This window comes from Ceratotherium simum, chromosome X (genome assembly GCF_057802395.1).
Source record: "Ceratotherium simum simum isolate JZ-2026a chromosome X, ASM5780239v1, whole genome shotgun sequence".
Lineage (NCBI taxonomy): Eukaryota > Metazoa > Chordata > Mammalia > Perissodactyla > Rhinocerotidae > Ceratotherium > Ceratotherium simum.
The window spans coordinates 109,791,456-109,804,427 of record NC_141940.1 but is presented as its reverse complement, the minus strand read 5'-3'; the positions used below and the strand labels follow the sequence as shown (position 1 = coordinate 109,804,427).

At 37.7% G+C, this 12,972-nt stretch overlaps 1 protein-coding gene across 3 annotated transcripts in view; it reads right to left on the bottom strand.

Moving 5' to 3' along the window:
* Positions 1 to 4,057: 4,057 nt before the first annotated feature.
* KLHL15 (kelch like family member 15) overlaps positions 4,058 to 12,972 on the bottom strand; it is a 35,457-nt gene continuing 26,542 nt past the window's right edge. For all 3 annotated transcript variants that reach the window (XM_087427219.1, XM_087427220.1, XM_014791170.2), the window contains one exon: positions 4,058 to 9,374. In XM_087427219.1, the coding sequence (XP_087283345.1) occupies positions 8,265 to 9,374 (1,110 nt within the window). In that variant the 3' untranslated portion in view covers positions 4,058 to 8,264. The remainder of the gene's footprint in view (positions 9,375 to 12,972) is intronic.

Here is a 12,972-nt window from a genome sequence, read left to right as displayed (position 1 = left end):
AACACCAAGCAATCCTAAAAATATTATTTTCAAAGAAATTCTAATGACTAGTGAAATTGTTCCTAGTAAAATTTTACGTGAAATACAGGCTACAAAACTATAATTATACTGATTTCTATAACACTCTGATCCCTCAGAGACAGTTTTCTGTTGACTCCTTACTTTCCTGGGTATGGGTCACACTTTCCTGTTTCTTTCTGTCTCGTAATTTCTTCGTTGGAAACTTGACATTTTAGATAATACATTGTAGCAACTCTAAATTGTGTGTGGTTGTTTTTGCTTTTTTTTGGTTTTTGTGTTTGTTTAGTGATTTGCCTGGACAAATTCTGTGGAGTCTGTTCCCCACCACTTCCCTCCTCCCCCACCCCAGTGTATGGCCACTGATGTCTCTGCTCAGTTTTTTTTTTTTTTTAACTCTTTTTATTTTTAAGCTTGGATTCCTAGGGATCAGCTGAGTCAGCATAGCTTAGTGGTCAGCTAGTGATTGCTGGAAGTTACACTTAAACACCTTGAGCCAGTAAGGCTCCCCACCCTTTGCTGATGAATCTGTGTGTGGCCTGGGGAATGCATTCCAAGTTGGAGAAGTTTCCAAGTCTATTCCAGCTTTTATTTTCTGTGTTTGCAAGGCCTCACATCCAGCCAGGGACAAGTAGCTTGCTAGGGCCCTTAGGTCTCCCCTTAGGTACACACAGCCTTGTCCATGAGCACAGCCTTCTGGACCACCAGGGATGGTAGGCCATCTCATTCCCAAGATCTCCTGTTAAATTCCTGGCTGGTCTGTCTGCCAGTCTATTGCTAAACCCAATCACCATTGAGACCTCAGGCTAGCTGCAGTGTTGGCCCCAATGACATATGGGATTCTCCACACTCCACTCCAAATAAAGGTAGGCCCCTCCAGTGGCCCTGGTAGAACTTCTGTGCCACAGAGCTGGGGGAAGGGGAGTTGGGATGGGAGCAGCCCCAGGCTAAAATATCACAGACTCCCACTGTTCTTGTTGAGGTTTGGTACATTTCCTTGAATAAATGCTTCTCAATTTGTTGTATGCCTTTGGTCAATTTCCAGAGTCTACATTTTTTTGACAAGTTTGTTCAGTTTTATCTGCTTTTTAGGGAGATGATTTGCTGAGCTCCTTACTTGGCCATTCTGGAAGTCCTGCTCCTTAAATCATACAAGTTGTACAAATTATACAAATTCATCCTACTCCTGGGGGGGGGGGGAGTGGGACCCTCCTTGGGATATAAAATCCCCAAGGTAATATCACCTTGGCAAAATGTTGACTTCAGCCTGGAAACTGGCCCTGCAGGAGGAAGTCCTATTCTGTAGGCCAGAGTACCTGAATTCGTGGTCCTCTGCATTTGTCTTCTTTCAGTTATTCCCAAGCCTGGCTTTTTTAAGAGCACTCATGGATCACATATATGCCATGAAAAAAGAGCTCGATGGCCAAATGTTTGGTTTAGACTGAACTAAACAAAATCAAAATGAGTTAACATCAGGACTTCTCACAGCCTTTAATATGCTGTTTGTTGAGATTTTCTCAGAGAAATTATATGTAGTGTTTCTCAAGATTACTGTGACACCGACCACTTTTTCCCCCCACAGAGCATTTCATGGAATTAATGATCTGCAAAACACCCTTTGGTCTGCTTTACTTAAAGTTTTCAGCCTCGATCAGAAATACTGAGATGTTAAGGGGAGAAGGACCTATTGACAACCATGATGGCTGTATGCATCAGCTTTCTAGACATGGAGCAGTGGTAGTGCAAACGAATGGAGGGAAATTCCTCAGGGAGGTCAATTTTGGCAGACAATCAAGCTCTCTAATACAGCTGCCCCTCCTCACCAGGAGCATTGGTGACCTTCCAAGTTTCTGGGTTCTATTTTTATTAAGGAGGACTTACCATGTGCCAGACGTTAAGTCGGACTCTTAGAAAATAAAGACACAATACCTGCTGTCAAAGAGTACAGTTAAAGGTGGGATAGAGGGCCGGCCCCGTGGCTTAGCGGTTAAGTGCGCGCTCCGCTGCTGGAGGCCCGGGTTCGGATCCCGGGCGCGCACCGATGCACCGCTTCTCCGGCCATGCTGAGGCCGCATCCCACATACATCAACTAGAAGGATGTGCAGCTATGACATACAACTATCTACTGGGGCTTTGGGGGGGAAAAAATAAATAAATAAAATCTTTAAAAAAAAAAAAAAAAGGTGGGATAGAGAAGACAGTTATAATCAAGTGTCAGAGCAGATGGGGTCTAGGTATCCACAAGGTGCTATGGTAAGACCAAGGGCACAGTTAACCTGGCCCGAGGGGTTAAAGATGACTTGACAGAGGCCATGATGTTCAGCTGGTTCTTGAAGGCCAAGAAAAGCTTAGCCAGGAAAGGAAGAGGGGAAGAGTATGTGCAAAGGCAGAGAGGCTGGAGAAAACATGGTGTACTCAGGGAACTCCACGTAGCTCGCATAGCTAGAATATGGGGTATAAAAGAGACCGAACAGGTACAAGGGGAGCAAAACATGAAGGGCCTTGTGTGGCATGCTAGGGAATTTGGATCTTATTCTCAGGGTGAAGAGATTATTACAGGCTATTGAATCTCAGGATCAGATTTACGTTTTAAAAGCTCCTTCTGGCAGCAGTGCAGAAAATGGATTGTGGAGGTAGAAGATCAGAAAGAAAGCTCTAGGAGGCCAGCAAGAATGCTTAGGGCCTGAACGAGGGCAGTATGGATGGAGAGGAGAGGGCAGTCAAGAGTTTAACTGATAGGACTGGATGAACTAAGATGTTGGGGTGAAGGGCGAGAGAGGCATTGGAAGACAATTCCCAGGTTTCTGGCTTGAACAATCCCAGGCAATGGAAGAGCAATGCAGTAACACAAGGAATACAGGACAAGGGGCAGGTTTTTTGAGAGGAGATAATGTATTCAGGTTTGCACTTGTTCAGTTTGAAATTCTGATAAAACACGTGAGAGATGTTCAGGAGATAGCTGGAACTCTGAGTTGAGAAATACAGATTTGACAGGTATCGGAATAAAAGTTGTAGGTGAAGCCATAGGTATGGATAAGATTGGGCAGGGAGTGTGTAGCCTGCGAAGAAAGCAGAGACAAAACCCCTGGGGAACTGTACTGTCTCCCTCTTCCAAATGCCTACAGCATCTGTCTGTAACTCATATGGAATTTGTCACGTGCTGCAATTAACATTTCACCAAGTACCTATTGTGTACAAAAAGTAGCATGCTAGATATGAGCGTACAAAGAGGAATAAAGAAGGTCCTTTCATCCAAAGAGACTATAATCTAGTTGTGGAGAATTATACCCAACTTCTATGCAAGATCAAATGAAATAAGAGCTACAAATGTGTTGAGTGTAGAAGAGGCAATTCAATGGAAGAGAAAACAGGTTTCAGGAGGGGACGAGAGCATTTGAGTTGGGCTTTGCAAAAGAAGTGGATTTTGCAAGCAGGAAACGGGAAAGGCAAGTAATTTGAGGCTGGAAATGAACACACCAAGATCACAACAGAATGGAGTGTAGGAAGTGACAGAGAGAGAGAGGCTGGAAAGGTGGCTTGAGGCCAGTACGCAGGGAGTCCTGCTGAGGTTTCTCAGGAAACCATTTTAAAGGCGGCCACACGTGCCCACGTATATTCAAGTGCTTGCGATGTAGTAGATTCATTTCTACCTATTCCATAATTTCAGAAATGCTTTTAAGAAAAATGAATCAAAAATGCGAAAGGAAATCTAAAAATCACCAAACTAAGTCTTGAGGCTTGTAAATGCTTTTTCACAATTCTATATTTCCATTCTACAAAAGTCCGTGTTAGTGGAACTTTAATTACTTGGCTTCATTCTAAAATTTCCATTGCATGTAAGTGTAAATAACTTCACTCTAATGCTCTCATTTGAATTTGTGGCTGAAAGCACGGGTAGAAATCACATTTTTGTGGCACTTCTTGGCACAGTGAAGGAAAACAAAATGTATACTGCTAATCAAGTCACTAGTGACTTTGAAAGTGATGGATTATATAAAGATAGCAAATAATAAGAGATAAAGAAGTATATTTTAAAGATTAAAAATATTTTATTTAAACTTTTCTTCATAAACACTTTTAACATTTTTTTTCAATTTAAAAACAGAATGGATAGCATAAACATGTTTGAATAGATTATATTCACGGCTTGGGAAAAATTACCTGACAAAAATGTAAAGGCTTTCAAAACAGGTATAAAAGGCAAACCTTAAATTATTCTAAGATTTTTAAATCGGCCCTAGGATTATTTGACTACTGGCCCAAAATGTACCTAAAGGTCAAAATATTTTTCTATAGACAAAGTATGCCCAAGAGGTATAGGGCATATACAAGTTAGGTAGAAAATAACCTCTCCGATCACCTCACTGGAACATTCCTTCAGAAAGCAAACACCTAATCCTTACTGATATACTGATTAATAAGATTTTTAATGTAGTTGTTCCCAAAGATGTAAAAAGAAAATCCAAGAATATTAAGGGGGAACAAACAAAGCTGATGGCATTCTCTCACTGTTACTCGTGTAATATTGAAGTTATACTGTATACTGAAAGGATATGACTTCCATGAGTTTACCTATTCCGGTCTATGTCTATTGAATATTTTGACTTTATAAACTCTTGATAAACTAATTTTTCAGGATTTTCATTTTTAAGATAAATCTCTTTTTAGAAGATATTTTATTCCCAAACCAACTCTAATCTGACTGAACGAACGTATGATCCCTAAAAATGGTCAGAGAACAAAAAAAAAAAGCAAACAAAATTGTATAATAGGCAAACAAGGAAAATGGCACTAGCAGTTTTACTGCCGTACAGCCCTCAATTATACCTAATTTACACTATTATCTATGTTGTGTTTTACTTCAGTCTAAAACTTTAAATTATGTATTCTCAAAAGAGCTAGTCTTTTCTGAGAGATAGCTTATAAACTGAAATAACAATTTATATTATAAACTGAAATGTTATGACCTACAACCACATATACATATATAAAAATAGTCCCACTGAACGTTTGACATGTTTAGATTATGCAGCTCAAATAATTTGTTATAAAATATTTTAAAGCTTAGTTTCATGTAATTAAGACAAAACTCTCCATTTTTACCACTTCTCCCCACACAAATGTGTGTGTCCTTTACTATGACTCGAGCAGGCTTCCCAGAATGAGGTGTCCAAAGGTGCTGCTTTAGAAAAGATAAGTGAAGGGCTCAGTCAATATTTCACAAATTATACTAACACTCACACAGAGCAGAGTAATGAGGACAGAGAAAGCTGTCTCAAGAAAAGCTAAGAATTCGATTAATTAAGCTTTGCTTTTTAAAAACCAGTAGTATTTCTTCCAATACAAAACCTTCAATGTGAGAATCTTGAGTTTTATGAAAAGGTGTAGTGCAAGGATTTTCTTCAAGCAGATTAAAATCAAAACTTAGAAGGTGAAAGACATTGAAGAGAATAAACGTTTCTTATTAAGATGCAATTAATGAAGATTAGCTATTTTTGTAAAGTCTGGCATTTAAAATGTAAAGTGAAAATTAACACACAAAGATCACAACAGTTACACTGTATAGTTTCAAATCTCTTACTGAATTTTTAAAAAACTACTATTTTGAGCACATACAATGTATATAAACAAAAATGGTTCCAAATGAAGCACACAAAAAATAAACTTGAAAAAAAATTCTATGAAAATTTTTCCATAGTTTAGTATAACAAAAATAAATCTCTTTCAGCAATTAAACCATAATTTTAAAAGGGAATGTAAGTTAATCATGGGTTTAAAATAACCTAAATTAGCACTACATATAAACAGAAGAGTTTTCTCATACATTCAGAACCCAAGCAATAGCAACTATTCTTAAAGCTCAAAACTGATTACAGCTAACATCAGGTCAGACATGACTTACGTGGGAAGCTGAACCCAGAGTTACTTCAAGTTAAGATTTCACAAATTTTCCAAAACGTGAACTTTGACCTTGGCCTTGTGTCTTTAGAATGGAAGACCAAGAATATTCAATTGTTTGCCCAGATCTTACCCTAATCAGGGCTATGAAGTCATATCTAAGCAATTAAAGAGAACCACCACTGGAGTGTAAAAGCCTGATAGGGGTACCCTGTCTCGGTCTTTTCCAGCAAAAGACAACAACGAGGAAAATAATGAAGACGTTATTGTTATTTTCTTTAAAGCAAGACAGGACAAATACAAAACACTAAACGAACTAATATATTAGAAAAAAGAATTAAATGGCTAACCTAATTCCTAGTTTTCAAAAGTAAAATGATTAAAAATGATTTTCAAAATGTAGAAAAAGGTTTTTACACCCATATTACCATGGGAAACAAGACATCAAATTTCATTTTTAGAAACTGAAAGTAAATGACAGGACCATTTAATAAAAATTTAAGTCTCATATACAAAAGAATATCATTAACTTGATTTCTAAAACCAATGCCAATGTTTTTCTTTTTCAAAAACTACTTGTGTACCTGACTGTTTCTTAAACTCAAATGCCTCCAGTTTTAGAGTTTTAAAATCAGGTTTTTTTCATAGTTGTCTAATTTAATTGCAAAAAACAAAACAAAACAAAAGTCTTCACATTTCCATGACTTCACTCTTCCATTTTATGTTCAGTGGTGGCAGCAGCAAAAAAAAAAAAAAAAGTGAAGCTAGAAAATTTATACAACAGCCATATACAAGGCATTGCAATATTGCACCAATATCCTAAGATCTGGCAAGTTTTGCCAGTGTAGATCTAGTCTGTATCAGATAGACTCTACTCGGGAGAAAATGGCATCAATTTGAATGATCCACTCCCTGGTTATTCTTGCTTAATTTTGTCAACTATCTGTTTTTCCTTCGAGTTTAAAGAGTTGAAAGGTGCGGCTAATCCTAAAACACTTATTATAAATGCTTTTAAACAGTTCTTCTTGATCCATTCTGAATTTTGAAGTTACCATCCTTCATGCTAGTAGCTTTCAGTAAATAAAACAAAAGCTGAGGGCTTACATCCCCAGTGCCGCTATGTATTTTGTATTAATTAAACAAGTAGATATGACCGGTAAGATTATAATTCTATTCCTTACCTCTAAGTCAAAACTGAGCTCGAATTTTCCACAAGTTGCTACTTTCCATTCAATAACAGATGCAGCAGCCTTATTGAATGTAAAGAATGGGAGTTGAACTTACTTTTAAGGGGCCTTTATTTAGGAGTCTGGTATTACCTAAATTCTCTTTAAAAGTGCTTGCACGCTGCAGGGCCAGGGCTTGTCATATACCACTCCGATTCTCAATAAAAACAGGGTAACGTTAAACAGACTGCAAAGAAAAACATTTTCAAAAAGAAGACATACATCGATAAGGAACACTAACGTATACTTTTGAAAATAAAATATAAAATGTTAGTTTTCATAAATCCATACATGTTTCAGAAATAAAAGGAACTCAAGTATTACTGAATCAGTATGGAGTGAAGATAGGCTACTTTGATACCAAACGAGGACTCCAGTTATTTTAACTTTCTAAAAACGTTAATACATGAAAAGACGTTACATCTAAAAGTCAACAAGTATGGCAAACCGTGTGTGCAAGTGCACTAGCTTAAAAATATAGAATCCTAACCACGCATAAAAGGGGATGTGCCTTATATATTCATAAGATGTATGCAAGTATGGATATGCTTTCACTAACACAATGCAGACAAGAGAAGGCAGCTTAGAAATAGTGTTTTGAATATAAAAAAGTTAATTTTGTAGAAAATTTATATTTTTGCATTTTCAGCAAAAAGCCATGCAAAAAGGTCAAGAGTTTTAAATTTAAAGAATAAAACCAAAAGGTCTAACAGACTGAACTACACTGACATAAATGTTCAAAAGGATTTCAGATAGAGATAGGAACTGAAATTACATCCAGTGACACTTATCAGGTCTTCTCTTAGAAGATGCATGACTCCTATGCTGACATCTGAAAGAAATGTTTAAAGCATAAAATCAACTTCCCAGATAAGTGGATCATTCTATTAAACTGCTTCTGGAAGTATTTTCAAGAGCTAGCACTTAGAATTAACTTATTGCATGAGTTTGAGGCCACTAAAAAGAAAAACAAGGATGCTAGCACAGAATGAAAAATTTTTACGATATTAGACCAATGGCTTTGATAGTAAAACTGGTGAGGTTTTTCTTTATGTTTTTTAATTAACTACTTTGTCACAAACAAATTTTTTGTTTGGCTTTTTTTAAGGGAGAAAGATGTCATTAGTTGCAACGTCTGACCTCGTCCAGTATATATTCTGGAAAATGCAGGTTGCATACTTGTAAACCATCCAGCTTGCAGGGCATCCTCGGGTACTCATCTTCCTTCCATTTGTTTTCTTCCGGATCAAAAGTGAGAATGGAATCGCTGTAATGACCGTTGTAGCAAAGGCCTCCAAGAACCATTATTTGTTTGTCCAGCACAGTCACACCATGGCCACTTCTCCCAATTGGCATGGATGCCAAGATGGTCCACTGGTCAGTCTCTGGGTTGTACACTTCTGTGGAAGGGCATCCCTGAGATTCAAAAGAGGCCCTCAAGATCACACAGACACCACCGAAGACATAAAGCTTGCCATTGTAAGAAATCATCTTGTGAAAGCATCTTGCGTAATTCATTTTGCTCTTATTCTCCCAACAGTTGGTAACTACTTGAGTTCTCCTGGTCCGTTGTTCTATGGTCCCTTCTTTACTGGGGTCAAACACGCACACTTGTTTGGAGGTGGAAGATGAGGTGATTCCACCGGTGATAAACAACTTATTATTGAGCACTGTCCCCTCATGTCCATATTTGTTAACTGGATAAGGATCTACAAATTCCCATCTGTCGTTGGTGATGTCATATCTCTCTGTTGAATAGAAAGTCTCATCTCTGGTTCTGCCTGCTACAGCGTAAATAAACTTCCCAATAACACCAACTGCAAATTCTGAACGTGGGACAGACATGTCTGCCATCCGGAGCCAAGAGTTTTGTCTCGGGTCATACCTGAACACTTTGGAAGAAGCATGGAATTCACCATCAGGGCCCAGTTCTTCCCCGCCCAACAAGAACACGAAGTTATTGACAATAGCAAGGCAGTCCGGGCGCAGAGGTACTTGTGGGCCCTCCAGTTCCCACCAGACTCTTGGTTTCTTTAAGAGAAGTATTTTACTATTCACCATGCTATGTCCAATCATTCCTCGGAATACTGTAGTTTGGGGTTTGGCAGAGCGGATACGGCTTGATTTCATGTCCAACAAAGGCTGCTGGTGAACGTTCTGAAAGTAACTCAATGCTTGGTCAACTTCATAGCGCAGCTGTCGGGAGTATCTATAAAATTCTGATGTCTTAACCTAAGAATACAAGTAAAAGAATTTAACCAAAAGAAAGAACATCAATGGCAAACAAAGTATCAAAGCCCACTAAGATGCTTAGTGTATGATTTTAGGCTTACTTTACTAAAATTGCTTTTCCTGTTAAGATCACATATTTCATTTTTATTTATTTTTTTTACAAAGCTTTTATCATATTTGTTTTTGTAATTTGTATTTGTAATAATCTATGCACATTCCAAGGCTTTTTAAAGTAAACAAGTTATTTTCCAGACACAAGCTAAATTCCTCTAACAAAATGTATTAATCACCTATTATACATCAGGCCCTGGGCTACAAGTGGGGGCTATTAGGACAAATAAAGGTTTTACAGTAGAGGAAACAGTGGCCATGGTTTTCTTAATTCTTAACCACAAGGAACATTGTAAGAACAACCATGACTGAACAGTTTGGGGAATTAAGTTAGTGAGTTAGTAAAAATTTAAATATACACAAAATTCTCAGTAGGTTTTTGACATACAGACTTGGTCTGATATCATCAACTGCTACAGTAATAATTCAGTTGACAAGAAGAGGTCAAATTTTTTCCTTTTTGTTTTTGGAGCTGGAACTACCTAATTATGATGATTACTAAGATCTTAGGAAGCACTTTTAAGTATTGTGCTCAGTGCTATGGGGACAAAAAAAAAAGTATAAGATGTGGTCCATATCCTCAAAGAACTTAGAATATTTTTGGGGAAATTAAAACAAATACACATTTACCAGTATGTAAATGAGGCAGTGACAATTAGGTCTGAAGCTGTACAGCACATCTGTGAATGCTGTACAACTTGAGATATAGAACATATCAAACAGGCCCGAAACACTCAAGGGATACTTTGTGAAGAGGCAGGAAGTTGGAGACTAAGCAGAAAAAGCCTGTATCATAATGACAACGATGAGATAAGAGGGTCTTACATTTGGATGGTAGAATTAGATATTATACAGATAAAATCAACAGAAGTGCATGACTGATTTGAAGTAGGGAGAGGGTGAAAGAGTGAGGACTCAAATGTGATCTGAGGATTCAGACTTGAGGTGTAGGGAGAAGGGTGCTAATGAGGGAAACAGGGAAGCTCGTTTGGGAAGGGCATTCAACTTAAGCAGTGATGAATCTGAATTGCTAGTAGGATGCTGAGGTGGAAATGTCTAGGAGCCTATTGCAAATATGGGATGACAGCTTGGGAGGGAGTCAAAACCAGGCATATATATTTATGAGCTTTCTTTCCTTTCTCTCCTCTCTCTTTTTTCTTCCCTTCTTCCTATCTTTCTCATTCACTCCCCACCTTAGTCCAAAAAAAGTATTTGAAACAGAAAGTACCACAAATTTGTTTCTTTGAAATATTTTGATAACTGTATTTCAATATAATTGGTTTCCTTTGTAATCCCAAGCATTTTATTATATGCATTTAAAACCATTATTCTGAGAAGGGGTCCTTCCATGGGTTTTGCCAGACTAGCACAAAAAAGGTTGAGAATTCCTTGTCTAACTATATAAAAGAGAGAAAAGAGACATTATCACTGCATTGAGTGCTTTAAGTGTAACATCACATGTTAAATTATTCCTCCCGTGAGAGAGCAATAACCATCCCTATTTTCCTGATGGGAGAACTGAGGCTTAGAATGTTAAGTGACTTGCCCAACTTGTTTACATGACTATGTTACAAGACAGCTTCCATTACTCTTTAGAAAACACTTTAAATGACATACTCATTTATTAAAACACTTAACATGTTCAATACATTAGCCTAATGACCCCTCTCAAAGAAAAGATAGTATAATTGTCCTTAATACAAAGAATAAATCATATGAATCACAATGACTGGGCATCCAACCCAACTCTTCCTAGCAAATAATAACTGTGGAAGAAATCACAGCAGAAATGAATAATGGTAAACAAATAATTTCAATAAAGGAATAATGATATAATAAAAAATATGTAAGATCTGAGGTCTTATCCTTTACTACTTTTACTTCACATATAAAAAGTTAAAATAAAGAACTAAGGAAACTGAGCTTCAATCTCTTATGAGAAACAATGGAATATTATATAGCCATTAAGGATCACATCATTGAGTATTTATTAACATGGAATGATGTTCACAATATATTCAGTTTCTAAAAAGCAACAGTACTCTGCTATCTCAATTAAATAAAATTTTGTGTACGCTTGTTGTGTTAATAGTGATTATCTCTGGGCCGGCCCCGTGGCTTAGTGGTTAAGTGCGTGCGCTCCGCTGCTGGCGGCCCGGGTTCGGATCCCGGGCGCGCACTGACGCACCGCTTCTCTGGCCATGCTGAGGCCGCGTCCCACATACAGCAACTAGAAGGATGTGCAGCTATGACATACAATTATCTACTGGGGCTTTGGGGGGAAAATAAATAAATAAAATCTTTAAAAAAAATAGTGATTATCTCTGGAATTTCACAAGCATTTTTGCATTCTTTGCTTTTCATGTATCATTATTTATAAACAGAAAGAGTCTTGCCATTTAAAAAAATGGGTTTCGTAAACCATCAAAAATATATTTGATAGTAAAAATGAGCATCTTTTCATTTTCTATTCATTTCTTCTATGAATTGACTAATAGTGTGCCTCACCCATTTTTCTCATCTTTTTCTTATTGATTTTTAAGAGCTAAAAGGAAATACCTTGGAAATCAACACGAAACATAAACCTCAAATTAAATATTTAAGTGCCTACTGTGCACAGCCAGTGGTCTGAGAGCTACACAGGTTTTGAAGTAATAGAATCTTGTCCAGCATAGTAATTAAGCACCATGTCAAGCAGCCCAGTATGGTGATTAAGAATCTGATTTAGGAAATATCCAACTCTGGCACTCACAAGCTGTGCAATCTTGGGCAAGTAACTCAACATCCTTAAGCCTGTTTCCTCATCTGTATTATTGGGATAACAACAGCACCTACACCTCCTAACCCTAAGGTAGGAGACAAGCAAGATAATCCACGTGAAACGGACTTAGTATGGTGCCTGTCATATGGCAGTGTACAAAAAATAATAGCTGCTAGCTATTATTACTGACCAGGGGACAGCTGTGGAAGTGTCACTCAGCTTAAGTCAATGCATCTGATGATGTGCTCTCGGTCTGCGTAAAAACTCAGTCTTTCAGAAAGCAGAGGAGAAATGAGAGAAACTGTTACTTTGGACCTAATCTTCACCAGTAAAACATGAGTGGTAACATGCGAAGAGGAGGAAGCTTTAGAGAAAGCAGCCGTGTTGTTTGGAGATCAAGAAAGAAAGGAAGGGGAAGGCTGCACATATTGGATAGGCAGATTTCAAGTTTTTCAAAGGAAAATTAGGATCAATTCCAAGATCAGAAACTGTAAAAAAGCTTGAGAAGGCCTGAGGGCTCTCAAAGGCATAATGCTGACTGCATAATTGCAAAACACACTGAGGAGGGGAAGAAAAGGGAAAAGTATCTAAAAAATCTGATGTGCTGCACAGAGAGCTTTCTGGAATTCAGATGTTAAAAAACCATTTATAACAGATGGTAAAAAACAAGCACATAAAACAAGTGTTATAAAGAGTGAAGTGGAGCTGTAAGAATATTCTGAACAA